This window comes from Acomys russatus, chromosome 18 (assembly GCF_903995435.1).
Source record: "Acomys russatus chromosome 18, mAcoRus1.1, whole genome shotgun sequence".
NCBI classification, from domain to species: domain Eukaryota; kingdom Metazoa; phylum Chordata; class Mammalia; order Rodentia; family Muridae; genus Acomys; species Acomys russatus.
The window spans coordinates 52,063,332-52,089,207 of record NC_067154.1 but is presented as its reverse complement, the minus strand read 5'-3'; the positions used below and the strand labels follow the sequence as shown (position 1 = coordinate 52,089,207).

General features: G+C 37.0%; 1 protein-coding gene across 4 annotated transcripts; it reads right to left on the bottom strand.

Annotated features, from left to right (window-relative positions):
* Window positions 1-13,671: 13,671 nt before the first annotated feature.
* Window positions 13,672-22,183, bottom strand: Slitrk5 (SLIT and NTRK like family member 5). 4 transcript variants are annotated; one of them, XM_051160957.1, is made up of 2 exons: window positions 21,197-22,183; window positions 13,672-18,040 (listed from the first exon to the last, which is right to left on the bottom strand). In XM_051160957.1, exons 1-2 carry the CDS (start codon window positions 21,261-21,263, stop codon window positions 15,156-15,158), a joined length of 2,952 nt encoding a protein of 983 aa, XP_051016914.1. In that variant the 5' UTR covers window positions 21,264-22,183; the 3' UTR covers window positions 13,672-15,155. The 4 variants fall into 4 exon arrangements, with proteins under 4 accessions (XP_051016914.1, XP_051016911.1, XP_051016913.1 ...); XM_051160954.1 differs by having other exon boundaries at window positions 21,007-22,182; XM_051160956.1 differs by lacking the exon at window positions 21,197-22,183 and adding an exon at window positions 20,466-20,627.
* Window positions 22,184-25,876: the final 3,693 nt, after the last annotated feature.

The window sequence follows — 25,876 nt, the reverse complement described above, 5'->3', positions numbered from 1 at the left end:
TTTCCTTGTATTTGTTTGTTTCATCCTATTCTAATGCGTTCTTATTTTAACTCATATTGTAGTAACATATTCTCTTTGATACACGCTGGTTTTTAAAGAGACAAAAGGTATCCAGATGGGAAGTGAGCTGTAGCAGTTCTGGGAGGAGTAGAGGGAAAGGAAGCTGTAAGCAGAATACATGGCATGAAAAATAATTTCAATTGAGAAAAAACAAAGGAAGACACTTTTGTCCTTTTTGTATCTTTTGGGTCATATGGAAAACACACACACACACACACACACACACACACACACACACACACACACACAGACTGGGCTCAGTAGTACCTTAAGCTATAATATTCACAAAGCACAGTTTCATAAGAATATGACCAAAGCATATTATAGCTTATAAATCTTCTTAACATAATTTTCTACTTGTCAGTGAAAGAATTGCTGAAGATTATTCTCCTCTTTTTAATTCATCTATATGCGACCGCCTGTGCAACTCATACTAAGTATTCCCAGTAGATTATTAACTATATATTTTAAAAGATACAAATACTGAAAAATTAAACAATTCATTTATAGTACAGCACTTTAAGAATGTACCTGTCACAATCTAAAGTCATATAGCTCAAAGGGGGCAATGGTTAATTCTTCATTCTTCCCATATGTGAGAACACAAAAAAATAAGCTTGTCACATCAGCTTATAAGTGCTAAAGCATAGTTCTCCCTCTTGGGATTAGTTCACTTATTTAAACTTATATGAAAATACTCATAAAACCAAGTCTTGAGACTACAAAGAATACGTGATACCTCATAAAAACATTTTATACTATCTCATAAGAAAAGTATTTTATACCTGTGTATAGTGCCTTTTTCAAACTTCTATTTATAAGACTGAAAGCACTTCTGATTTGAATTATCTTTTAAATAAAATGAATAAACACAGAATCTATTTTTTTTTCAGAAAAGAATCTTGTAAGATATTTTACAAGAGTTACACATTTTATTGTATCTTATTTAGGTCAGTATTAAATAGTATATTTTAAGGGAGATGATTATTTGCTCATTTGGACACATTTCACCAAACAAAATTGTATCCATAAAGTAAAAACAAAAAAAAAATATAGTAGTACATAACTTAAGCTAAATAGTACATAGCATCTAGGCATAGGCTTCCCAAGTATATATCCCAAGTGTGTGTGTATGAGTGTGTGTGTATGTGTGTGTGTGCGTGTGTGTGTGTATACATATATGTTTTGCTGGTAGGTTTTTATCAACTTGACACAAGATAGGGCCATATATTTAAGGAAACTTCAACTGAGAAAATGCCGCACTCTTTTGCAGTATACCCAAACCAACAGGACAGAATTTTCTTGAGTAATGATTGATGCACAAGGGTCTAGTCCACTACGGGCAGTGCCATTCTTGGTCAAAACTTCCTGGATTTTAACAAGAAAGCAGATGGAGTGAGCCACGGAGCACCTCACTGAGCAGCCTTCCTCCATAACCTCTGCCTCTGTTCTTGCCTGATGTTTCTTCCAGATGGATAGGTTGTAAGCTGTAAGCAGAAATAAAGCATTTCCTACCCAAGTTGCTTTTGGCCATCTTTATCATAACAATAAAAAGCAAATTAGAACTACTTAAAATTTAATGGTTTCTAAAACAAACTAAATTTAAAATAAATTTAAAATAAATTTAGTTTCATGTACGGGAACAATGATAAATCATAAATGTCCATTTTCAATTAATGTCTGACATTAAATGGAGGCAAATGAAGTTAAAATATTCCTTTTAATGGACCGTAATTTATACTACTAATTTAAATTTAGTTAAATCATCCTTTTAACTATTGTTTTTATGAATCTTACACAATTCCCATTACCCACATTTGTTTTTATGTTTTCTAACCAAAATTGCAAATGTAATGAAAAAATAGACGAGTTTTTGTCTTTCATGTCTCATTTTCTAGTAATCATCTGGATTGTTCCTTTCTATTCCATATACAAGTTGTTACTCTGTAAATATTCTCTCTGGGCTAAATAAGTCCTTCTTACATCTGTCTTACTATTTTCTTCACGTAGTCTACAGTTATTTGTATGGTTACAACTACACTTCCACTTTGAGATCCCTTGATCTAAGAAGCTGCATCATCAGAGTAGCACTTTCCTTAGGCACAATGTCATAAACGAAGAGAAAAGAGCCAGCTGTTAGCCAGGGGTGCAGGTCCCTGTGGGGCTCAACTTCAAGTTATCATGAAGTTTCAGCCTTCAATGAAGGTATCGCCTGCCCTACTTCAGCTTCACTGAGGTGTCCGCAGTGTCAGTGACTTTCACAACATGATCCACAGAATAATTCAAATACTTAAAAGAAAACCCACTCAGTTATGTCAGCAAATTAAAGAATGATTCAATGTACATAATATAGCATTTCATGAAATTAAATAGTGTCACCCTATACAAAGATATATCCTTATTTAAAAGGTCTTGATTTCCATATATATGCATACACAGAATTATAATAGTCTATGTGGCTTAATTATGAAGCTCATCTGGATCATTCATTAGAAAAAATATTGTGAGGAAATAGATGTATACTATTTAGAGTATAAAAGAAATGGGAAAAAACAGAAGCAAACAAGTAAAAATTTAAAAAATTACAAATAATTATGGGCACAGGCATTATGGTAATAGTCTATACAACATATTATCACTGTAAGGTCAAAAATTTAAATAACTCCTGAATAATTAATGGTACAAATTTTTACACTTGTTCTTAGCCAAAAGGCTGAGAAGTGATGGATAGAAATTTTTGGAACAAAACCTTATATGTACTTGGGACTCAAAACCTGAGAGAAAAATACCAGACCTCAAACCTGAAATAGCAAATGAGTTCTGAGATTCCATCATTTAAGTTGTAAATACTAATTAGCATAATCAATACAAAAAGACGTATACTCATATATGTATATAAGCAATTATTTAATATTTACTTGATGAAAAATGACTTTATTTATGTAATTGCTCTTTATCTTAGGGCACCCAGTGTAAGATGTCTACATGAAAGGTCATTTTGAGGCTTTAAACACAAAAGGACTTCTAGCGGGAAATGGATAGCAGTCACTGGATTAATTTGAGAAAAAAATTCCTCCAAATGGAATTTAATCCAACAATACTATATTCTGAAATATAAAACTAATAATATAAAAACTAATGCCAGTGTTACAAATTTGCAATCCAACAGGGCTAAGTAATTTAAGAATTTTATGTAAAATTTATATCCTGTCATTAACTACCTGATAGATGTTAAATGCACCTTAAAGTTAACTGAAGATACATTATTTTAAAACTTGTTTTGTCCTATCTACACATTGAATTTTCTATGCACTATTCACCCATTTCATCTGCATCAGATGTTTTCTGTTTCAAAGAAATAGTTTCAAAGTTGAATTGCTTTTACTCAGTAGTAAATATAAGAATAAAACTAAATGAAACAGCATTGCTTCCATTTGTATACTTACATGTCTTCCGTAGAAAGAATCCAAGCGTGGGCAAAAATATTGTTTAATGCTTGTTTTCAATGTTTGCTCTGTAATTCTAAAATAAGCTATCTTAATATTAATTTCAGTTTCTGACTTAGGTAAAATAAGTAGATATCTGAGAGTATGAACACTCAAACTACTAATACACGTTTCATTCAGATACAGACATAGGTTATACCACACCTCAGAAATCACTCTTCTCATTAGTTAAATAAATATCACCATTGGCTAGATCTGGGAAGGGGTTTAAAGTTTACCTCCTGTATTGTCCTTGGCTGGTGCCTTAGTTTGAGCTGGACCCCTGGGCCCAAATCTGCCTATCATATTGTTCTACTTGTAGATTTCTAGGACCCTCTGGATCCTTTTATTTTGCTGTTCTCCCATGCGTGTCTCATTTAGAGTCCCAATAGGATGCCTAGCCAATGGTCAGAATATTCTCCACAGTTGAGTGGAGAGTGTGATACGACTTTCTCATGTACTATGGTGCCTCACATTTGACCATGTCCCCTGGAGGGGGAGACCTGGTGGCACTCAGAGGAAGGACAGCAGGTAGCCAAGAAGAGACTTGATACCCTATGAGAATATATAGGGGGAGGTAATCCCCCTCAGGAACAGTCATAGGGGAGGGGAATAATGGGAAAATGGGGGGGGGGGAGGAATGGGAGGATACAAGGGATGGGATAAACATTGAGATGTAACAAAAATAAATTAATAAAAAAAAAAAGAAAAAAAATCTAAAAAAAAAAAAAATCACTTTCCTATGATTTTTTCATTTGACAATTTGGAAAAATTTTTATCTTTAGTACTATTTATACCACACTAGTAGAATGAATTTTAATACATTTAACAACATTTAAGTAAAAATTCAGTAATAAAATATGTGAATAAAATATGTATTTATTAAACATATCTTTTAAATTTTAAAGTTTATATATAATGATTTTCCAAGATAAAGTTTCTTCACAAAAATATTCACAATGCTTTATGAGTCGGTATTGTATAAAATGACATTCTACTTTTTGCCTAATAACATTTTTACTTTTATTGTCAAAACATAAATTACAAATTCATCTACTAAAAATTATGCAGGAAACTCTTTGAAAAAGGCCAAAATAGGTCCACAGCTCAATATTGTTCAGTGAGTCACTTGTTAAATAAAAGACATTTATTTAATAGAATCATAAATAATTTTCTTTTTTAAGATGTTTACTGTATATTAAACACAAAGAGTAGATTTTATATTTTAATGTATAAAATTCATTTCTAAGATAAGTTGATTTATTTTAGAATAATGTAATTTGGTTATACAAATAGGTACATCACTTACTTATTTATCAAGATGTATTTTTATTTCAAATGACAAATGAATAATTTTTGTAATAACAATGAAAATAAAGAAACATATAATTAATACTAAGAATAGGAAATTAATTTGATATTAAGAAAACAAGAGGCTGGGTGATGGTAGCTGATTCCTTTAATCCTAGGGCTTGGGAGGCAGAGGCAGGCAGATCTCTGTGAGTTCTAGGCCAGCCTGGTCTACAAAGGAAGATTTGTGACAGCCAAGGCTACAGAGAGAAACCCTCTCTTGAAAAAAAACGAAGCAGGGGAGGGGAATATTACTAAATATAAACATTTTAAAAAATGCTTCACTTTTATTCATTGCATGTTCTGTATGTTTTATGTTTCTCCTGAGAGTCTTATTGAAATATTTTGGGAATATTAGTGGTAACGATATTTTTATGAAATGAAGTTATTCTGTATTGCTGTTGCAGTTTAAGTTTTCCACAGAAAACCAATAGCAATCTGTTCCAAAGTGTTAATATTGTGTATATAATTATTGCTTTTAGGAGGTGGCAGAAGTTTATAGACCTGAACACAATAGGTATTTAAAACAACAAAAAATTTCACTAGTTTTCCAATATCCTTTATAATGGTTAACAGAAGTGACTGAATTTTCAAACATAGTAAGGTTAGTGCCATGCAAAGCATGAGTAGACGTGCAGTAAACCCCATAACTCCAAACAACTCACAGTCCCCAGAGCGCCTGACATGATTGCAATAAACAATTACCTCAGTTGATCTAGTCTGTTAAAATTAAGACAGTTTGCATGGAGAAAAATAACAAAACAAAGCACAAATTTTTCTTAAAGTAGCTTAGTGACATCTGAAATAGTAGTGTTTAGTACCCATAATGAAAATCAATAAAGTGTTTTGTTTTCTGTTAAGTTTATTCAAGACTGTGAGTTGCAAGTAAATGATTATTACATTTTTTTCAAATTTGAATATAGCTGAATTGCTCACCAAAGTTACCTGCATTATGACTGACACATGTAAAATACTTAGAAAAATATATAGTATATAATTCTCAGAAATACTCTTCCCTGAAGTCATGATGCATTGTAACAAAACACAATATTTTAAAATATTAACACTCATCACTGAAATATACATGCAGTCCGCCCTAGAGATAAATGTGTCCCTGTGAGAGCAACTGCCCTGAAGAATGTATAATTCCTTCTGGATTACTTTTTCCCTAGAGGTAACATTCTCATTAAAAAGATGAACTGATTTTCTCATAGCCAGGAGCATTACATACTGTCCAGAAAGGATTTCTAAATAGATATACACCTTACCTGGCTCACAACACAAGGAGCACGATGTGCTGATAATGCCAAAATTTTCCATTGCTTTACTAGTTTCTCTGCTACAGACTGTTCCTAACATTAAGATAAAACTATAATGGCAGAAGAGAAAATATCCTAACAAACAAGAGTAAATAATTACAGTAATAATAATCAAATAATAATATTATATCTGTGTACTTTGATATTATTTCCATTTTCTTCACCTGCTTTTTCAAAGTGAATAGATATAGAGGCAAATATAAAATATTCATCATATTAATCTATTTAAAATCCTTTAATATTATCCCCGGTGTTTTATATAACTTTCTATGTCTGTTTATTCTCTCTCTCTCTCTCTCTCTCTCTCTCTCTCTCTCTCTCTCTCTCTCTCTCTCTCTCTCTCTCTCTCTCTCTCTCTCTCTCTCTCTCTCTGTGTATGTGTGTGAGTGTGTGTGTGTGTGTGTGTGTGTGTGTGTGTTCAAATGTGCACCTGTGTAGTACTGAGGATCAATCACATGGCCTCAATCATGCAACAAAAGAACAAGACTTCAATTAATCTATTACAAACAACTTGAGTTCCCACTTAATATTATTAACAATTTATTCACCTCTGAAATTGTTCTTATGGTGGTAACTCAGGAAATATATGATATTCACTGAATCCAACTGCTCTGCTCTGTCAATAAGCATTTGTTTATTTGTCAAATGACAGGTATGTGGCAGGCATAGGACTATGATCCAGTGATATTTACAGCCAACACAATTAAAACCTTTTCCTGCAATGTTATTCATATGATATACTAAATTGTGACCCTAAGTGTAGTAACCCTATATAGTTAGATGATTCTAGATCATTTAACCAGAAATAAGAATTATGTTCTACAGCCGGGCGTGGTGGCGCACGCCTTTAATCCCAGCACTCGGGAGACAGAGGCAGGCGGATCGCTGTGAGTTCGAGGCCAGCCTGGTCTACAAAGCGAGTCCAGGACAGCCAAGACTACACAGAGAAACCCTGTCTCAAAAAACCAAAAAAAAAAAAAAAAAAAAAAAAAGAATTATGTTCTACATAACAACCAACAAGCTCTTAGGTAAATAAAAACTACAATTGTATAAGATAGTGAAAGTTAATATTTACAAAGATTCCTTTAATAGTAGGTTAGCTTGCAGCATCTCAGAATCTTCCAGGAAATTATTTTATGGTACAAGAATATGTTCTTTAATAAGTTAGGTCATGGTTTAATTATTGTAACTATAGTAGATTTTTCATAGTTTCTACTCAAAATTCTAATTATTAAAGCCCTCTGTATAATTCTGTAGGCTTCCTGAAGGCATTTGAGAAAGATCTAAGATGTAAATAACAGCAGTTGTAATATTTGAAAATAAAAATATGTTTTCAATATTGGGCTAATAATTCAATATTTTTCAAAGTAGAAACCTGGAATATGGAGCTACTGACTATGTGAAAGTAATTATTAAATTTTATATATTAAAATAAAAAATATTTATGAAAAAATTTTTGCATTTCTTCCACTTAATTCTCAAAATGTAAGAAGTTTTAAAATTTTGCTTATAGATTATTATTTGGATTGAAATCACAAAGACAGAAGTCAACTGAAATAGCTTTTCTAAGTGTTTTAAATGTAAGCAAATAAAAATACATATGAAAAATCACAATCCTCTTTAAACTCACTAATTTTTAAAAGAAATATTGAAAAATGTATATTTAAATTATGCTAAAAGTATACACTGGCATTTTAATAGGCAAATTTATACTAAAAACTCAAAAAATTACACTGAAAAAATATTTTTTCAAGTGAGTCATAATTTTAAATTATCTGGAAATGGCTAATTAATTGAAAACATATTTTGAAGTAACTTTTTTCTTACAAGTATAATATGTACATATGATAGTAAATGAAAGATGATTTCATCCAGAAATGTGAGCATGCCACAGATAGAGGCACCATTCCAAGAAAATTGATAATTATTATGTCACTAAATTAGGATAACAGCTAACATATACCAGGAGAAAAAAATTAAAATCTCCATTTATTTTAGCTTTTCATAACTACTCTACTATCTTTAATGACATTAATTCCTAACATCATAACTTCACCTTAGCCACTGATCATAGTGTAGTGTAACATAAGTGTCAATAAGTATAAATATAATGTCTTTATTTCTGTCATAATGTATTTCACATTCAAGAATGGAGAAATCCCATCTGTTGATAGTAAAAAGAAATCACATCCACAGAAATTTATAAAATGAAATATTTTGGCTAAAAATGCTAAAGGTAAATTTTATGTATTTTAAAATAATATGCTAATTTTAAATTATCAAAAAAAAAACTTAAATAAATCATGGATACATTATTTGTTATTTTGGTAGGTATACAATCAATTCAAAGTCATTTATTAGCTATTGCTTAGTAAAATTAAGTATTTCCTGTACTGTTATTTTATTCAAATGCATTAACATCATTCTTGTCAATCTGAATCCTATTTTTAAAATTGCAAGTTAATTATAATGAACCAAATTTGCCTAGTAAACTCTTTAATGCTCAAAGACAGTCATAAAAAAAACCTGATAGTTGTTTTCGTTTGTTTTGTTGTTTCTCATTGAGCTGACTTTTAGTACTCTTTTCAAGTAATCAAAACTTGAACATTTTGCAAGAATTAAATAGTACAAGGAATGATCATTTCCTATGGAAATTAAAATAAATTCAAAGTAACTGCTGCAGTTTTCCTTTTAGGACAATGTGAGAATCCAGTAGGCCACTATGTAACAAAATAATCTAAGTAGCTTATGCTTCATCTTTGGGAGACTCCAAATCATTCTAATAGGAAACCTAGACACTTAAGCATGTATTTCTAGCATAGCATCAATAACTTAACTGATTTTCTTATATTTACTTTAGATGTCTTTATGTTATAATCCCAATAAATCTGTTATCTTATATATATAGTGAAATCACGCGGGCAAAGTCAAAGAACAAGACTTCCAATCTCATGACTTTGGTACATTTCTGTTATATCACAGGGATAGATTTCATTTAACCATGTTTAAAATGCAAATATGTTTAGAGCTTAACAGGCAATGTAATATTATGTTAACTTGAGAGGCTAAGACTATATGGAAGATACTCTACAAACATGAGTGAGTCCAAAAAAAAAAAAAAAAAAAGAAAAAAAGAATAAAAAAAAAAAAAAGAGTGAATCCAGTTCCAATTCGTCTAGAAAAACAAATTAGTTATTTTCTGATTGGAAAAAAAAAAAGACAAATCTTTCTTTAGTTTTAGTTCCCTTGTAGGTCTCCCAGACTTAATTAATATTTACTAAAGTACAATGACATGTTTGTTAAAACACAGAGGGGGTTATACATTAAATCAAGTGTGTCACTTAAATAGATTAACAATTTTTTTTTTACTTGCTAAAGATTCCATACACACAGGGTGATAATCAGTGAGTGACAAGTCTCAAATAACAATTTAAAATCCACATCCTCTCATATTATCTGACTTACTTAGGATTTATTCAGCATGAGGTAGTGTAACTTTTAACAAATTAATGCAAGACTGTTGCATTTTTATTACTGATATTAATTAGTCACTTAGAAAACTATACTAACTTCTTTTGTTAATAAATTGGTAGGGACAGAGGATGATTCTCCTTGCTGGAATTAAAAACAACCTTGCTACTGTTTCTGTATGTCTATCTAACCATAGTTATAGAGAGTAAAATATACACACCAAAGATACAATGAAACAAGATGAATGCTTCAATGGATGAAATTTGCTAATTAAACAATATGATTTCTGACAAATAATCTTGCTAAAATTAATTTAATAATTAATACTCTCTTTTGCGTTTTATTTAAATAATCAGTTACCACACTGCAAACATACAGCAAGTTTGGTGTCAATGAACTATACAAAATAGTCTTCAAAACTGTATACGTTGGCAACACTAGAAATTGTCATTAATAGTGAAAATGATTTATAAGCAAAAGTTAAAAATATTCATTTTATAAACCACTAATTTTTGTATATAGATGAATGATTATAAATAGTATTTAATAACAAGTTTTTACAATGAAATCTAAGTTGAACTGAAATAAGTTGACATGTTAAAAATATTTCAAACAATAAACAGAATGCAAATACCTTGTTCAAAGCACACTAAGTTGAGTGGTAAGCAAGCCATAGTTTTATATATGGACATTTTAAATTAAAAATATGCATCAAATATTGGTTCAGAACTTCCACTTTTATAAGCACATCTCAATTTTAAACAAACACACGTATATTTTGTACTAGAAATATACAATACATTTTTATGTTTACTGATTATTACTCACCTACAAATTATTAGAGAAATTTATTTATTATATAGTTCCATGATATTATTTCATAGACTAAATAGCATTTTGATATTTAATAGAATTATATCTGACTTATTTTACCATATGCATACATTGCTTTGTTTTTCCTTCATCAGCATAAATGGAGAAAGTTAAATGACTTAACATTTGTATTATATCCATGTTAACTATCTGTAGCTTGACCTTCAATAGCTTTTTATAAGAAATAACCCATACCCTTCCATATTCTTAAATTAAATGTTGGTCTTCTTAGAAATGTATATAAAAGTATTAATGTTATATATCAGTATAGTTACCATTAGATATATTTGATCAGTGAGTTTTGAGCCAAATGGTCTGATAAAAACAAAAGAAAAAAGAAACATTAGTATGTTGTTTCAAGCATATATATTACATTAACTTCCTTTCTTTACAATGTAACATTCTTAAAACAAAACATAAACATTTAATTTGAAATTTCAGAGGAACTGTGCATGAAAACTGAATATCTAGTGACTCATATCCCATCTGCAGTGTCATGTCATACATGGTGACCTATAGTCATGGACATATATATGGGTAATATAGTTGGAAGAAGACATTCGAAATGACTTTAAATATGGCAGATGGATTATTTAAAGAGAATATAAACAAAATTAAGATATTAGATTCCATATTAAATTACTTTAGGCACATAATTATCTATCCAGCTACTTTAGTATTATTGTCATGTATTTGTATTTGCAAAAACGTTGGAGATCCTCAAGCCTTTCTCAAACTATAGTTAAGCAGTTCATTGGATTAACAATTTAGTTAACATATTCATAACATTTTCCACTGTCAAAGTTAAGTGATTAAATGTGCCTGAATTACAATATTTAATAGAGTTCCTTTACTATTTCCAGCTTGTTTTCACTACATTAAAGTTTATTCTTTAAAAAAATAGTTGCAGGAAACAATTTTTTCACATCAGCAAATATCTTAACTTCAAAACAATTCAAATTCTATTTGTGATCCATTGTATTGTCAGTAATTTGAATTCTGTGATTTTGGAAGCTATTTGAGCTATTTAAATCGAATAGCCAGTTTTTGGCATTTCTGATCAAGACTAAACTATTTTCATTCATCCCTTTTCTCTACTAAAAAATAAAATAAAATAAAGATACAAGAGAGGAGAGACATAAGGAAAAGGAAAATAATAACAGGCTAAGGAAAAATGATATGTACTAATTTGAGTTACTTGCAAAACCACAATCAAATAGGAAGAATATCATTAGATCACTGTTTCCACATATGTATATATTTCCTCTATCTCCTAGTTTGATTTTGCCTGTTTGTGGTCAAGGAAAGAGTAGATGGGAACAGAAGTGACATATGTAGAGCAAGCATCAGCTCATTGTACATGTATGAAATTTTTGTCTCACATATGATATTGATGCTAATATTTAAATGAAAATATTTATAAATAATTCAGTGTATGACTTTTCCAGCAGTATGCAAATTATGGAACAGATTTATCTGAAATAATTGCAGTTTTTACACCAAAACCAGAGAAAAATAAAAATTATATTTATATCTACCTGAAAGTATATTTACATTATATTATGCAACATATTCTTAAAAATATTCACAAAGAGTAAGCCTAGCTTGTATCCAGATTTTACGTGGTGGCTGCAACATTACATGCTGGTCTCCAAACACTTTATGAAGAAATATGAGGTGCTCCACAACTCAGCCACATATCACTGCATACCTGGTTTGATAACTCCCGAAGAAAAAGATAAAACAGCAAAAACAAGTATGCAAATGCACACATCTAAGCATCTATTGTACATGAAATGTGTTGTTGGAAAAACATATAAGGAGAAAGATAATTTTTATGTATACTTTGCAATGTGATTCTCAACAATATTTTTTCAACCTTATCAAAATCTAGATGAATTTACTTTAACCTCTTAATTGAGAAACTTTAAAACATTTTAAAAGTAATCTTTGTTAATAATTATATGATGCTCAATTTCCTCATTTAAAAATAGTACTATAAAAAAACCCAGGTTGTATTATAGAAAGAGACAAAAGGGGGATTATTAACGCTGATTTGAAAAGTTAATTGAAAGTAAGTCATTGAATTTTCTTTGGAAATTTATGGTGTTGTTCAGCAATATGCCTTGTTGTTGAGTAATTATTAATTTAAGATATAACACTTTTCTACATGGAGGTTTCTAAATAGCATCAGAGCTTCCTAATTTAAAGTATACTGTCATATTTGAATGTAATAATAGTGTGAAAGTGAAAGTAGTACTTTCAAAAAAAATAACCCAGTCTATAAAGAAATACTATCAATAATACCAATGTAAAATAATGCTGTTTTGTGTTTGTTTTGGTCTAATCGTTGTATCTAAAATAGAAGAGGTAGATGAAAAATCTGAGATAAGGGTTTATTTTCATGACTATTTCATGACACTACTAAGTTTACTCTTTTTCTCCTTTTGAAAAATAATTGGGAGAGCAAGTATAGAGAGTAGACATATCTGCCTGCTCTTGGTCAAAGTGGTGTGGTAGTTACTTCACTTTTTATAATTCTTCAGGGAAACTGTGTCTGCCATTTTAATCTGAATTCAAGCAGTTACTGTCAATTTACTTATGGGTGAATGCTGCCTCTTTGTGGCAGAACGCCATGGCAATTGTTCCTTAAACAGGAAGTTCATAAACAGCCCTTAATATTGACTACATTCTAGGTGAGACAGCGCAGAGAAACAGAAGTAGTAATAAAGTCCTTGGCTTTTTGAGTTTCAAATTGAGTCAAATATTTCCTTTCATTAAATGCTCATTTAAATTCACTGACGAGCCTGTTTCAGAGGTGGGCAGCTTATACACACAAACATCCCAGACATTTATGATATCCGCCAACTTCAGATAAGGTAGTCTTCAAACTTTATGAACAATTTCACACACAAGTTAAAATATGAAAGACCTGATCACATAAATAGCATGGAATTTCAAAATATAAAACTCTGCAAGAAGAATGAAAATGTAACATACTACTTACCATGATCCATGTATTAGAATCACACTCCAGTGAAGAAACATACAATTAATATTTCATTAATAAGCATTTTAAGTGACACATTTAAAAAAACATACTTTTGCACCAATAAAGGAATAAATTTTATGTATGTGAATGCATGAGTGTATACGCATTGAAATTTTTATAATTAGAGGAAATTATTCTTTCTAGACGAAAAGAGCTACTAGTTCCTCAGTTGTTAATAAGGGAGCTTCCCCATCTCAAGGAATCATTACTTAAATTCCTCAAAGTTGACATAGTTATCAAGTGTTTATTCAGAAACTATTTAAAAAATTACATGTGCTGGGATACATATGAGACTGTAACAATAGTAGTTCTGTCTTACAGAGATCCTGTTTGTCATTAGCATCTGCCCAGAGAGATAAAGACATCGTACAGAGACTTGTACAGCCCATCATTTGGTCTTCGGAGGTGCAAGTGCACGTGGATCTGTACAAATACAACTGGGTTTGGTTACACAATCGAAAATCGGCTACAATAGTAGTCAAATCAATACATCATTTTGGTTCACTAATAAAAATACTTTTCAACCTTCTCCGATATAACCAAAACATTTCTCAATGGAACAACCTAATTAATTGCCCCATCTTTTCCCTTTTGTACAGTGGGATACAATCAGCTTCACTTTTTGTTTAATATTTTTAATTGCAGGTCCCATTGGATGGGTTTTATGTACTTTTAAAGACTTTTGCCATTAAGTGCTCCATGTGTTTAAATATTTAATAGGCCTTTCTGAAATCACTCTCGATTTGGAAATGCAGCTCCTTAATACAGTGCAACAACGCCTCTGTGAAAATCATAGGCTAAATAGTGAAGGAAAGAAGAATGCTAAATGTGCATATAAAAATAGGTGCTACAATAAAATATTTGTATATTTCATCAATAAGTTATTTTGACTAATCAATTATGGATCATATAGCTCTGTAATTTTAATGATTTGTCCACATCTATAGCGAGCCTTTCTGGATCACAAGATTGTTTGTTTGTTTGTTTAATTCAAATGTCCAGGACCATACAAACACATCCTTTAAAAACAAAGGAAAGGATTAAGAAGGAAGGTGGGAGGGAAGGGGGGAGAAGTGAGAGAGAATAAATTTCCTAAGAAAGTTGGGGTGTGCTAATTTCTCAATCAATGCCAAGGCTCTAAAGAAAAGAGGGGTGTGAGAAGAGGAGAAAAGGATGAATGGGACATAAGCCGCTTCCATCCCCATCCTTCTTAGAACGTCAGAGCACTGCATAGGGACCACAACCTGTTTAAGGTTGTAACTCGCCCTCCAAAAAGCCCTTTTCTCTTCCCCACAGACAAGAAGAGAAAGTGATGTGCCTAGTTTACACAAATGTTTCCCACGTGTAAAATTAAAAAGAAATTGCACACCCTTTCAGTTAGCTTCCTCTGAAGCTGAAAATCCCGTGCCAAGGCACTTCGCCCTAAATGTTGAAACGACACAATGAATCAAATGTGTTCACCGAGTGTGTCTGCTTGCCTGTTTTGTTTTTTGTTTTTGTTTTTTCTTTTTTAAACGCAAAAGCTCCAAAGGAGTTTCCTTATTTTTAAAACTGACTAAATGTGGTCTGTTTTTCCAGCACTTCGAGGTAGTCCGGTTCAACATTGAGTTTTGCTTTTAACTCCAGGTATTCATTCCGGTTCGGTTCTACAAAGACAGCACCCGGAGGGCTGTAGAGCACCGGTTCCCGCAGCCTGCTGTCCCCTGCCCCCGGGTGCAAATACTGATGGGGGCGTCTCAGGTCATAGTTTGGGGAGAAGGTGTAAGCAGCCGGGCTGCATGGGAACTTAGGGTATTCCGGGAGGCTGCTGCCGGCAGGGGTAGTGGAGCAGTGTTTGTCTGGCTCTAAAATGCCCCTGTAAAAGCGATCAGCGTCCTGCACCGGCGACAGTAGGTCCTCTCGGGGCTCAATGGTGCTGACGCTGTAGGCGGGGCTCCTCAAGTGGTGGCTTTCCCGCCTCTCCTCCTCCCCAGGCTGCAGCTGCAGCTGCGGAGGGGGCTGCTGCTGGGGCTGTTGTTGTGGAGGAGGCGGCGGCTGCTGTTGCAGGTGGTGGTTGCTGCTGTAGGTGACCTTGAGCTCATGAAGGTCTTTGTAATCCTCCACGGAGTTGCCTTCTCGAGACCTGTAGATGGGGTTTTTGCACATGTGACCCAGTGGGTGAGGGATGTATTCATACACGTGGCCTGCAGGAGTCTTCACCTTGGGCAGGGCAGATCCTCGATGGTGCACATGTGCATGTGGATGGCCACCCCCACTGCCGCCTCCACCCCCATACACGCTGTACTGCATGTTGAAGGAGCTCACATCAGAGTTGTTGGTGCTGGTGTGGTCGCTCTGGTTCTTTTTCCTACGTTTCATGACCAGCACGAAGAGGCCTGCCGCTACGAAGACAGACATGATGAAAACCAGTAGCAGGCTGAGGATCAACACCGATAAGGGCACTGAGGAAGCCCCGGTGCCAGCACCTAAGCCTGCTGGGGCCCCAGTGCTGTTTAGCCTCACAGCTGGCGTAGCTGCCTTGGTCCAAGATGGTACGTGGATGGAAGAGGGCGTGGGAGTGGAAACCACCACATCAGAATAGTCTGGACACAGCAGCTCAGACTTGATGGAGCGCATGTAGGTCTCTGCGAATTTCTTGGGCTCCTTACAGATCACTTCATCCACTAACACTCCCGCTTTGAGCTGCTCAATCCACAGCTTCATGCCCACCACATCACAGGTACAATCCCAAGGGTTGTCATGAAGATCAATTTGGATAAGCGATGTCAGCTGATCCAAAACTCCGCTCACTGGCAAGGAGGTGAAGCTGTTACTCCTCAAGTTTAGCCTGAGAAGCGTCAGGCCAGAGAAGACACCTGAAGGCATGGCCTGCAGTTGGTTGTTATTTAAGAATAGCAGCTGGAGATTAGGGACTGGGTCAAAAGTCCCAGACTGGATCTCATGGATGAGATTGTACTGAAGGAAGAGATACTGCAGGCTCTGCAGGCCATAGAATAACTCTGGGCTCAGCCTTTCAATCCTGTTGCCATTCAGATAGAGGCGTCTGAGGTTGCTGAGATCCCCAAAGGCCCGGTCCTGGATCATGGAGATGCGGTTATTACCCAGGTGCAGGAGGTCCAGCCCTGTGGCTTCCAGAAAGTCTGTCCTGCGCACAACAGTGATGTAGTTCTCTGTTAGGTACATTTTCTTAGGATTGTAGGGCTTGGGCTGCAGCTCCGCAATACTCTCTATCTTGCGCTCTTGGCAGTTGACATTGAGGCCCAGGTCAGAGATCTGCAGGTTGCAAGTACATGCAGTTGGACACTCCAAAGGCACCGGGGATTTGGTCTGATAGGCTATGCTGGGGCCATAGTTACTGTAGCCCAAGTCTTTAGAGGACTGCCTAGAGGTGGGGCGCACTCTTGGCTTGTTGGGCTGGCGGGTCCCCTTAGGAGGCTTCAAAGGGGGTTTGTAAACAGCAGAGGAAGAAGTGGCCACAGAGTTTACAGAGGCAGGGGTGGTATGTAAGTACCCTGTGGTGCTTAAAGGAGTCTGTGGCCTCATCTCGTAGTCAGAAATAAGTTTCCTTGGACAAAGTTCTTGCTTCGATACCTCGTCCAAGTCCCTGCCGTGTAAACGGAAGGGGGTCTCACAGACCACATCACCAACAAGGGCTGAATAGGAGATGCTGTCCAACCAATCCTTGAGAGAAATTAGTTCACAGGAGCAATTCCAGGGGTTTTCCTCCAGCTGTAATTCCACAACTTTATCCATGTGTTGTAACAGCCCCACATAGGGCAGAAGTTTCAGCCTGTTTCCCCGCAGGTCCAAGTGCGTTAAGGGCACAAAACGGAAAAGATTGTTGGGTAAACCTGACAAGAGGTTGTCATTGAGGATAAGCACCTGCAACATGTGCAGTTTCCCAAAAGCATTGGGTTCAATGACACTGATGTAATTGTAATCGACCTGCAGGTATTCTAAGTTCTCCAAGCCAAGGAAGGTATCATCACGCAGAAGTTCCAGCTTATTGTTGTTTAGATGTAGACGCCTCAAACCTCGCAGCCCATGGAAAGCCCCAGTCTCAATGTCTTGGATAACATTGCTACCTAGGTGTAAAATTGAAGCCCCAGTGTAATTGACAAACTCATTGGGATAGAGGCGATTCAGAAGGTTTCCAGACAACAAGAGGTGATAGATTGGGAAACGGGGAGGGCTAATTTCAGAAAGACTGATGATGCCCCGGTTTTCACAGCTCACAGTTAAAATGCCGTCCTTTTCCTCACAAGGACATGCATTGTCACAGATTTCCCCATAATAATCGATGGTTTCTGCACAGGAAAGGAGGAGAGATGTTACAGCAAATGCTAGAGTCTGCAGCATCCAGCTATGCATTTTTCTGTGAAGGTCCTGTTCCAAAGTTACTGGGGGGCAGCAAACGTGCATTTTACCTCCTGCAAGGGAGAAAGGAAACAAGGAAATAACAATATCACACACACAGAGACACACACAGACACACACTCAATATGGGGTTAATTTTGTTTTTTAATCTCTTATCCCTATAGTTTTTCTCTGAAATCCAGTAGGTCATATACAGTATTCGTTTCTATTTGAATTCTCATGTTATTTCCTAATGATCATGCCACCAATGTTCTACTCTTTAAAAGATGAAGGCAGTTAAATTCCTGTGTTACTGTTCTCTGCCTTCTCCCCATCAAAACGAATCCATAAATATACATAAAATGGCTGGCAGTACAGTTTCACGGCTCCAATTTAAGGAAGAAAAAAAAAGAAGTATCATAAAAAAAAAAAAAAAACAACAGGGTTTTCCATCTCACCTATACTAAGTCCTCCTTGCTTCCTATCAGAATCTCTTCTGATAACAATTTACTGTTAAGGTCTCCCATTTTTTACAGACAAGCGTGGGTCCACAATACTTTGGGCTATTTTAAACCACCACGAGAAATGGTGGGGGTATGAACATAAGGAATACTTTTCAGAGGCAGAAAGGATGCAAGATCAGGCATCAAGGGGAGCTTTTTAAATCATCAATTGTCCTAGGGAGCAAAGAGAATGGCGGGGGGGGGGGGGGGGGGGGGGGAAGGAGCGTGTTCGCTTTGATGGTGGACTTCACCACAGCTATTAAGCACATCAGAGCCCTAATTGTATGCACCGTGACACTTAGTAGCGCTTCTTCTAGAGCGCCCTGCGACCACTTTTCCTCACTGATCATGCCAGCGACACTACCAAACCGCATCTTTACCCACTGTAACAGTTCCGCACGATGGATTACAAAGAACTCAGCAAAGGCATCCGCAATCTCGGAGCATCTCTGAAAATTGTGAGTTTAAAGAGGACATTTCTACTGCTTGCTCAGAAGCAGCTAAAAGAAAACCACTGAACACAGGCAAAGGATCTATTTACCCGGGGGGGGGGGCGGGGGTCCAAGACAGTTTGCCATGGCATGCAAAAGTAGCCCTTCTGAATGAGCAAGATTTGGAAGCAACTACCGCCTTGCCAACATTTCCATCTTTGAAGTGGCTTATTACGTTTAAATGTCAATGGCCCCCTCGCTTATTTTCCTTCCTAGTAGAAAAGGAGCCTGGGGTGATTAAGAGACAGAATAGAGGCTAGTGTCACACAGGTCAGTGTTTTACTATTTCAATGTTATCTCCTCAGAAGAGCACTTCGATCCCCCCTCCTCTTTTTGTCACTGGGAGGCTTCTTTTGACTTACTAATTTGGGTTTAGAGGTTGGACACAAATGAATGTGTGAGTGTTGCTAGAAATGCGGGGTTCTGGGAACCTATGCCTTTTCTCTGATCCACCTTGTTTCTGCCTCCCTACCAAAGCCTGATGAAAGTCTCAAACCAGAAGTAAAGGCAGGACGTTTCTGAAGCACAGGTTCAAGCTTGGAAATCTTGCACATTATCACCAAGTCGCACCAAGCCGCCTAGTTCAGAGCGTCTGCATTCGCACGCACATGTGCAAGTGTGTGTGCCTAGGAATCATTCACATTTGGCTACCCAGACGTATGGAGACCGATCGGAACCACAGTACAGAAACCTCACTATTACATCAGATCTCCCCTCATCACAGCAGGCGTCTCTGGCGTTAAACACCTTGGGATGAAAGCAAAATGTTTACCTTGAAATTTGGGTTCTCCGCTGATCAAATGTGCACATCCATTCAGCTGGGTTGGATCCCCTCCCCCTCCCTCGCGGTGCTTCCCCGCCCCCATTCACCTCCTTCCTCATCTCAGAGTCCATTGCAAATTGTGTCCAGCCAGGATTTGAAGGTTTACAACTTTAATTCAGTTCTAGTTAGCCAGGGTCGAACAGTTTTTTCCAAAGCCCCTCTCCATCCGCTCCCTCCCCCGCTGTCCCCAGCCATCAAAGCAGACCGATTTGAGAAAATAAAGTTGAATGAGCTGAAATGATAGCATTCTGACTGGGAAAAGCACCACCGATGTAAATTCGCGGGGTGCACCACACGTTCAAGGTTTATTAAAAAAGAAGAGAGACAGAAAGAAAGACAAAAAAATAGAGGGCGGGGAAGGGGGTGGCATGTATTTGTTCGCTCCCAAAGAATTTAGAGCCTGGATCACCGCCTGTCGTATCCCTGCATTAAGCAGCATGGAGCCGTTCCGGCAGGAGCCCAAAGCCAGGCCGGACCGGTGGCTCCAGGCACAGATGCTAGAACCGCCGCTCAGGCAGAGGCAACCGGAGTTCCAGGACCCGAGGTTCCCCCTCCCCCACCCCGCCCCAAAGCAAAGGAAGGGTAAAGGGAGGAAGAAGGGGAGGGAAGAGAGGGAAGAAAGCCACTTCACCATTCCATACACACACAGAAAAACCTTTTGCAAAGTAAACCACGGACTTACCCCGTCTCACCTCTCAGGGCCCCACTCATCATAGCTACCCTTTAGAAAAACACCTCTTTGGGGTGTGCACTGATATTTGAAGCACAGGCACACACAGAAGGCTGCCAGCAGTGCGGGCTCAGCTGCTAGAGGAAAGCTGCACCCGGACGCCGCTAGCCCCGGGCCGCCGCCGCGGTGGCGACCGCGGGTTCCGGGTCTCCCCAAAGGGCTCTCCCTGGCTCCGCCGTAGCCAGAGCTAGCAGTGGGGTGTGGGGCGTGGGGGAGGGGATGGCCAGGGACTCACTGGAAAGGCAGCTCGCGGCTGGATCTGCGAGCCAGAGCCGGCAGGGCGGGGAGGGCGCAGTGGGGAGGGGAAGTGGGGAAAACGAGGAGGGGGACGCGGAGCAGGCTGCCTGGCCCCGCCACCTGACCAACGTGCTGGTCAACCCCAGTGAGCGCTCGCACCAGCTCTCACTCACGCTCCTTCGCACCATCGCTCCCACGCGAAATCCCCAGGTCTCAGGGCTCCTTCGCTGTACGCCCTGACCCGGTGGGTACTTACTGTTCCCATCTGCACAGGGGGCAACTTTCTCCGACCCAGCGATCGCAGCCGCCCCCTCCAGCCGCCTCGGGCTCCTGGCAGCCTCCGGCCTGGGATCGCGCGGGCCGGCCCTCCCCTCCCCCCTAGGCTCTCTTGGTCGGCGTCTTCACCACATTCCCCCCTAGTCAGTGTCGCACGCCCCGGGACGAGCCAGAGGGAGCAAGGCTCGAGGGTGTGCGTGCATCGCCCGCCTTCTTCTTGCAGCGCACACTGTACATGGTAGTGAGGGGGCGAGAGAAGGTGGTACTGGCCCCTGGGCTGCTCTGGCGGTTCCTTGGCTGTTCTCCTCTCCCCAACGCGCCACGACCACCGAAGCTGGGATGCCTCTGTGCCCAAGGCGAACCTGCAATCTCGGCCCCTAATTAGTATTTGAAAGGCTCCCGCATCCTCTTGGCGGCTTCACCGGTCCTGGTGTTTGCAGCGGGTTTTTGCTATCTCTCCCCAGATGCGGCACATGATCTTCATTATTTGCAACTCTTTATCTCCGACATCCTTTGAGGGGTTCGAGGGGGTAGAAGCAGCGTTGTTCTATGCCTGTGGCATGTCCTGGCAGCCTGAACGCTCTGAAAAAACTCAGAAAAAGTCGCGTTTTTCTCTCATGGGAGCTGAGAAGGCGGCCACATCTGCTGGGTAGAGGGTGCAGGGCCCGGTCCGCTGCACTTGTTTATTGTCGCGCCGCTGGTGCGAGCCAAGCTGCAGCAGACATGATGGGCCTGGGGCGAAGCAAGCTCCCAGTGGCCGGTAGATGGCAGCCAAGGGCGAAGGCGTCCCTGGGCTCTGGAGGCTCAACCAGAACCTCTTAGATGTCACATTCGTGGAGACAGAGGAGTCTTGGACCATGTGCGCAATTGGAGCGTAGGAGTGTGCAGTCGCCTTCTCGGAAAGGGAGGACTGGAAATAACCCAAGTGCTAGGCTTGGTGGTGATCAGAGACAGATGACTCTTATGAGTATACGTTTGCCCAGAAGCCTCTGCCCTTTAAAAGAGAGTCTGTGTTGCTGCCTCCAGTGTCTCCAGTAAAGGACCCTGGAGGGAGTGGCTCATCGTAGTCATAAAGAGTGGCTTATTTTTTATATTTTTCTTTCTTTCATTTTAAGAGTCACATTTTATAAGTATGTCGGAGTGGTTCTCCAGAGAGAAAGAGAATACACTAAACGAACTAGAAAGCTGGAAAAGAAAAAATAGAATCCTTGTCTGGTGAAAGCGAGTTTCTTGAAGAGTCACCTGATGAACTCCAACGCTATGGTAAGTATTACCGACTTCTTCCAGGAAATCGGACCACTCCCTCCCCTAAAGAAAGTCTGTGCATTCATAAGATGTGGTTTACGTTTTAGTAATGTTAGGCCCGCATTCTTTACAAGGAGCCAAGGAAAGTTGTTTGGAGTTAGTGCCCCAGAGCAGGCTGCTCATATGCTTCTTCCTCCCTGTCCTAGATAGCCAGCCAGTTTTGTCATTCAAATGAATTTTCTCTTTATAATCTGAAGTATGCTTTAAACATAAATGGAATTCTCTGAGTTTTAATTCAGGGAGAATTATTGTGGTTATGCTCTGATTAAGCATGTGATTGACAGTACTAGTTTCCAGTGTGTGTGTGTGTGTGTGTGTGTGTGTGTGTGTGTCTATAAAGAGCTCTTCAGAACATCTATGTGTGTTAAATTTCAAAGGTTTATATAGAGGTAGTGAATCATTTCAACCACTTGAAATTTGTAATGCTTTAAAATTTTTCTCTTAATAAATATGCTGAGTATGTGTTTTTAGTTAAGCTATAAACACTTTATTTCAAACAGTTTTGTTTATTTCATGTAAGTTTGAGTGTTCTGCAAGGAAGAAAGGGCTGATGTAATCTGTGATGTCAGCTGATGAAACTCTTAGAACTTAATTTAATTTGCATATTTATAAGACGAATGGTAGCTTCTGGCCTCAGGTATATATCAACATTTACTTGAAAAGCAATAGTTGCTATACCTTTACAAAGTTGTTTATCTTATAATCTAACATAACAATGTATAAATTTTATTTTAAAGTGTAAACTAACGATTTTATATGAAACACTTATATCCTCATTTCAGATTTCCTGGTGTGGTTCAAACAGATAAGTGGTAGCTTCTTAGCCTTGATTCATTGTTCAGCACTGCCACAGGTGCCGTAATCACTCTCACCACTAGGTGTCCCTATGAACTGCTCTGCTGGGAAGGGGAGTTTTCAGAAATCCTGTGCCATAAAGCCTTGAATAGACTGCAGTAGAAAAAAACACCACAGAAATAAAGAATAGCTTTAATTTTTAATGCATAAGCTTCTATTTGCTTTGACTTCTGACTATTTTGTAGGAAATATACAAATGGATAATATATAGATGAAATTAGAACCAAGACTTTCATTCACATGATTAAAACATTTGCTTGAGGTGTACTAATCAACAGCCACATGACAGGCAGGCATGTTTTTATACAATATGTAAGTAAACACAGTGACTGTAGAAGCATCTGAATAGTGTAAAATGAAGTTAATGATTAAATAGTTGTTCCAAGAGTTAAGGTTTTTAATAAGTTCAATATTATTTAACCAAGTTGGGTGTAAAAAGCTAAAGGCACTTGTCTAAATGTTTGTGAACATATTAATACCACGATTATCCACAAAATAGCACCTTTCAGAAGTACATATCACATATATGTATATGATTTGGTAACAGCACATTAAACTTTAAATTCATAGTAAAATACCATCTTCTGTCTTAAAGTGGAGTACATAATTCCCATGACTTAGAATGTATTATTATATATTATTATATTTATTATTTTTAGTGATCTAGGAACGTCTTGGTCTTACAATAAATATACTTTTTAAAATTTTCTATTTGTGTTACTACTGTTGTTTCTTCAACATATCAAAATGCTTAGACAAAAATTCTAGATCCTTGGGAGGCGACTCAACAAGAATTATAAAAAAGGGAATTCCTCAGTAACAACAGTGAATTGTTTTGAGCCATGATCAATGTCCCATGAATCTAAACTTATTAGGGCTTCCATTTGTTTTTGCTAGAGTAGATGGTGACTTGTAAATAGGAGGTCAAATACTGGGCTTCAGCCTTCCCTAAAATTAGACCAAATGTTACTTTTGTGACAGTAATGAATGACAATTTCCTACAACCCATTTTACTTTAGACTTAACTAAAAATTCATTCATTTCATAAGGCTTTGATATCAAACTTAAATAAATTACAAACCTCTAAAAGGAGAAATTAAACAATTTCTTGTACTGAGAACACTTATTTATCACTTATGGTTGGTTTCTTTGTACAATTGGTAGACTGACTGACCCAAATTTTTTGTTTTCAATCTAGTACACTACTGTTGGAGTTACACCAAATATAGGATATAGTCATATTTGTGAAACCCACAATAGTGAGCACAGTTGATTAATACCACTGAGACTATATATTCTACCTATGAACTTAATAATTTGCAATATAGAAATATGCTTTCTGAAGCATAAAAGAAACATATGTATAACATGAGGTTTTTCATTCCTTCATACACATCGCTGCAAATATACCTTGCAATTTTATGTATATTAGATATTTTTACTATGCATTTCACATGTATCATCTTTGGAAAGGAGAATCAATATCTGTCAAAGTTTAAGATGCATTTTTTTTAACAGCTACTTTTTCAGAAAGTAGTCTGTCAAAGTAAAAATGTACAAATGTGATATTAGAGGATAATCTAGGCAGCAGATTATTGCATTTGAACATTGATAAGAACAATAAGTACAAAAGTAATAAGCATTCATCTATGCTTTAAAGCTTGTTCTACCCCAAATGCTACTGTGTACCGGAATACTGCTCTGCAACCATTAGTACTGTATGCTAGCATAGCATCAAATATGTTCCCAAAGAGGAAACGAGGGAGTAGGGAAGGGCAGGAGAGAGAGGGAAAATGTGAAGGGAGGAAAGAATGTTTTTTTCTTGAAAGATATACTTGCACAAATCCAATATTGATTATTATCCCTAGAAGAAAACTAGAACTCTTGAAAAGAATAGACATTGCTGGCTTTGTATTCAACTTACAAAGTTTTACTACATTGAAAAAATCAATTTATATACACATGCTTAGGAGAAATTTAAAAGATCAATATGTACTTGAAAAATAACAATATTTGGAATAAAGATGAGAATTCTGACAAAGACTTGAACATCAGTTCTCGAAATTATTCTCTAGCCAAGCATTCTGAAATATATTTTGTGTTGTTCATAAATAATAGTGTTACTACAGATTCTCTATAGTTTTCAAGATGAGTATAATTAATTAGCTAAAATATTTCTCCTAGCAGCACTTCTTTGTGGAGTTCATTTCTGGCTAGAACTGTCAACTGACAGAGTAAGAAACTAACACAAGCTAGTTTCCACCGTGTTACAGGTACAGAACCGTCTTACTCATCAGGACATTGGTTTCATTGTATTGTCCTGGGTGTGAAGAAAAAAAGACCAAACTGAGTCTGTAGAGCTGAAAAATAAATAGAAATATAACTGGGCACTTTTGCTTTTTCCAGTTATCTACATAGAGATGAGAAAACAAGCATTTGTGACATATTTAAATACATAAACTCTCATCAGACACAGCTAGAACACAGGCTCCTGCCATCTGGCTTGTTCTAGCACTGAACCATGTGCATACCACTGGAAGAAAACCTGCTTTAATACACAGCTCATTTCGGTTCTTATGTCTATCTTTGCTAGAACAGTGACTATTCCTGTGAGAAACTTTGCTTCTTAGTCCTAATTTACCTCTAGTCATGTTTACAAAACAAGTCCAAACTAGTACCATAATTTTTCT

Coding starts and splice junctions, on each gene's coding strand:
- Slitrk5 (XM_051160953.1), bottom strand. CDS start 19,826: ATGGGGGCGGGGAAGCACCGCGAGGGAGGGGGAGGGGATCCAACCCAG. Junction 18,041..19,732: donor CGGAGAACCCAAATTTCAAG/GTAAACATTTTG, acceptor TCTCCCTTGCAG/GAGGTAAAATGCACGTTTGC.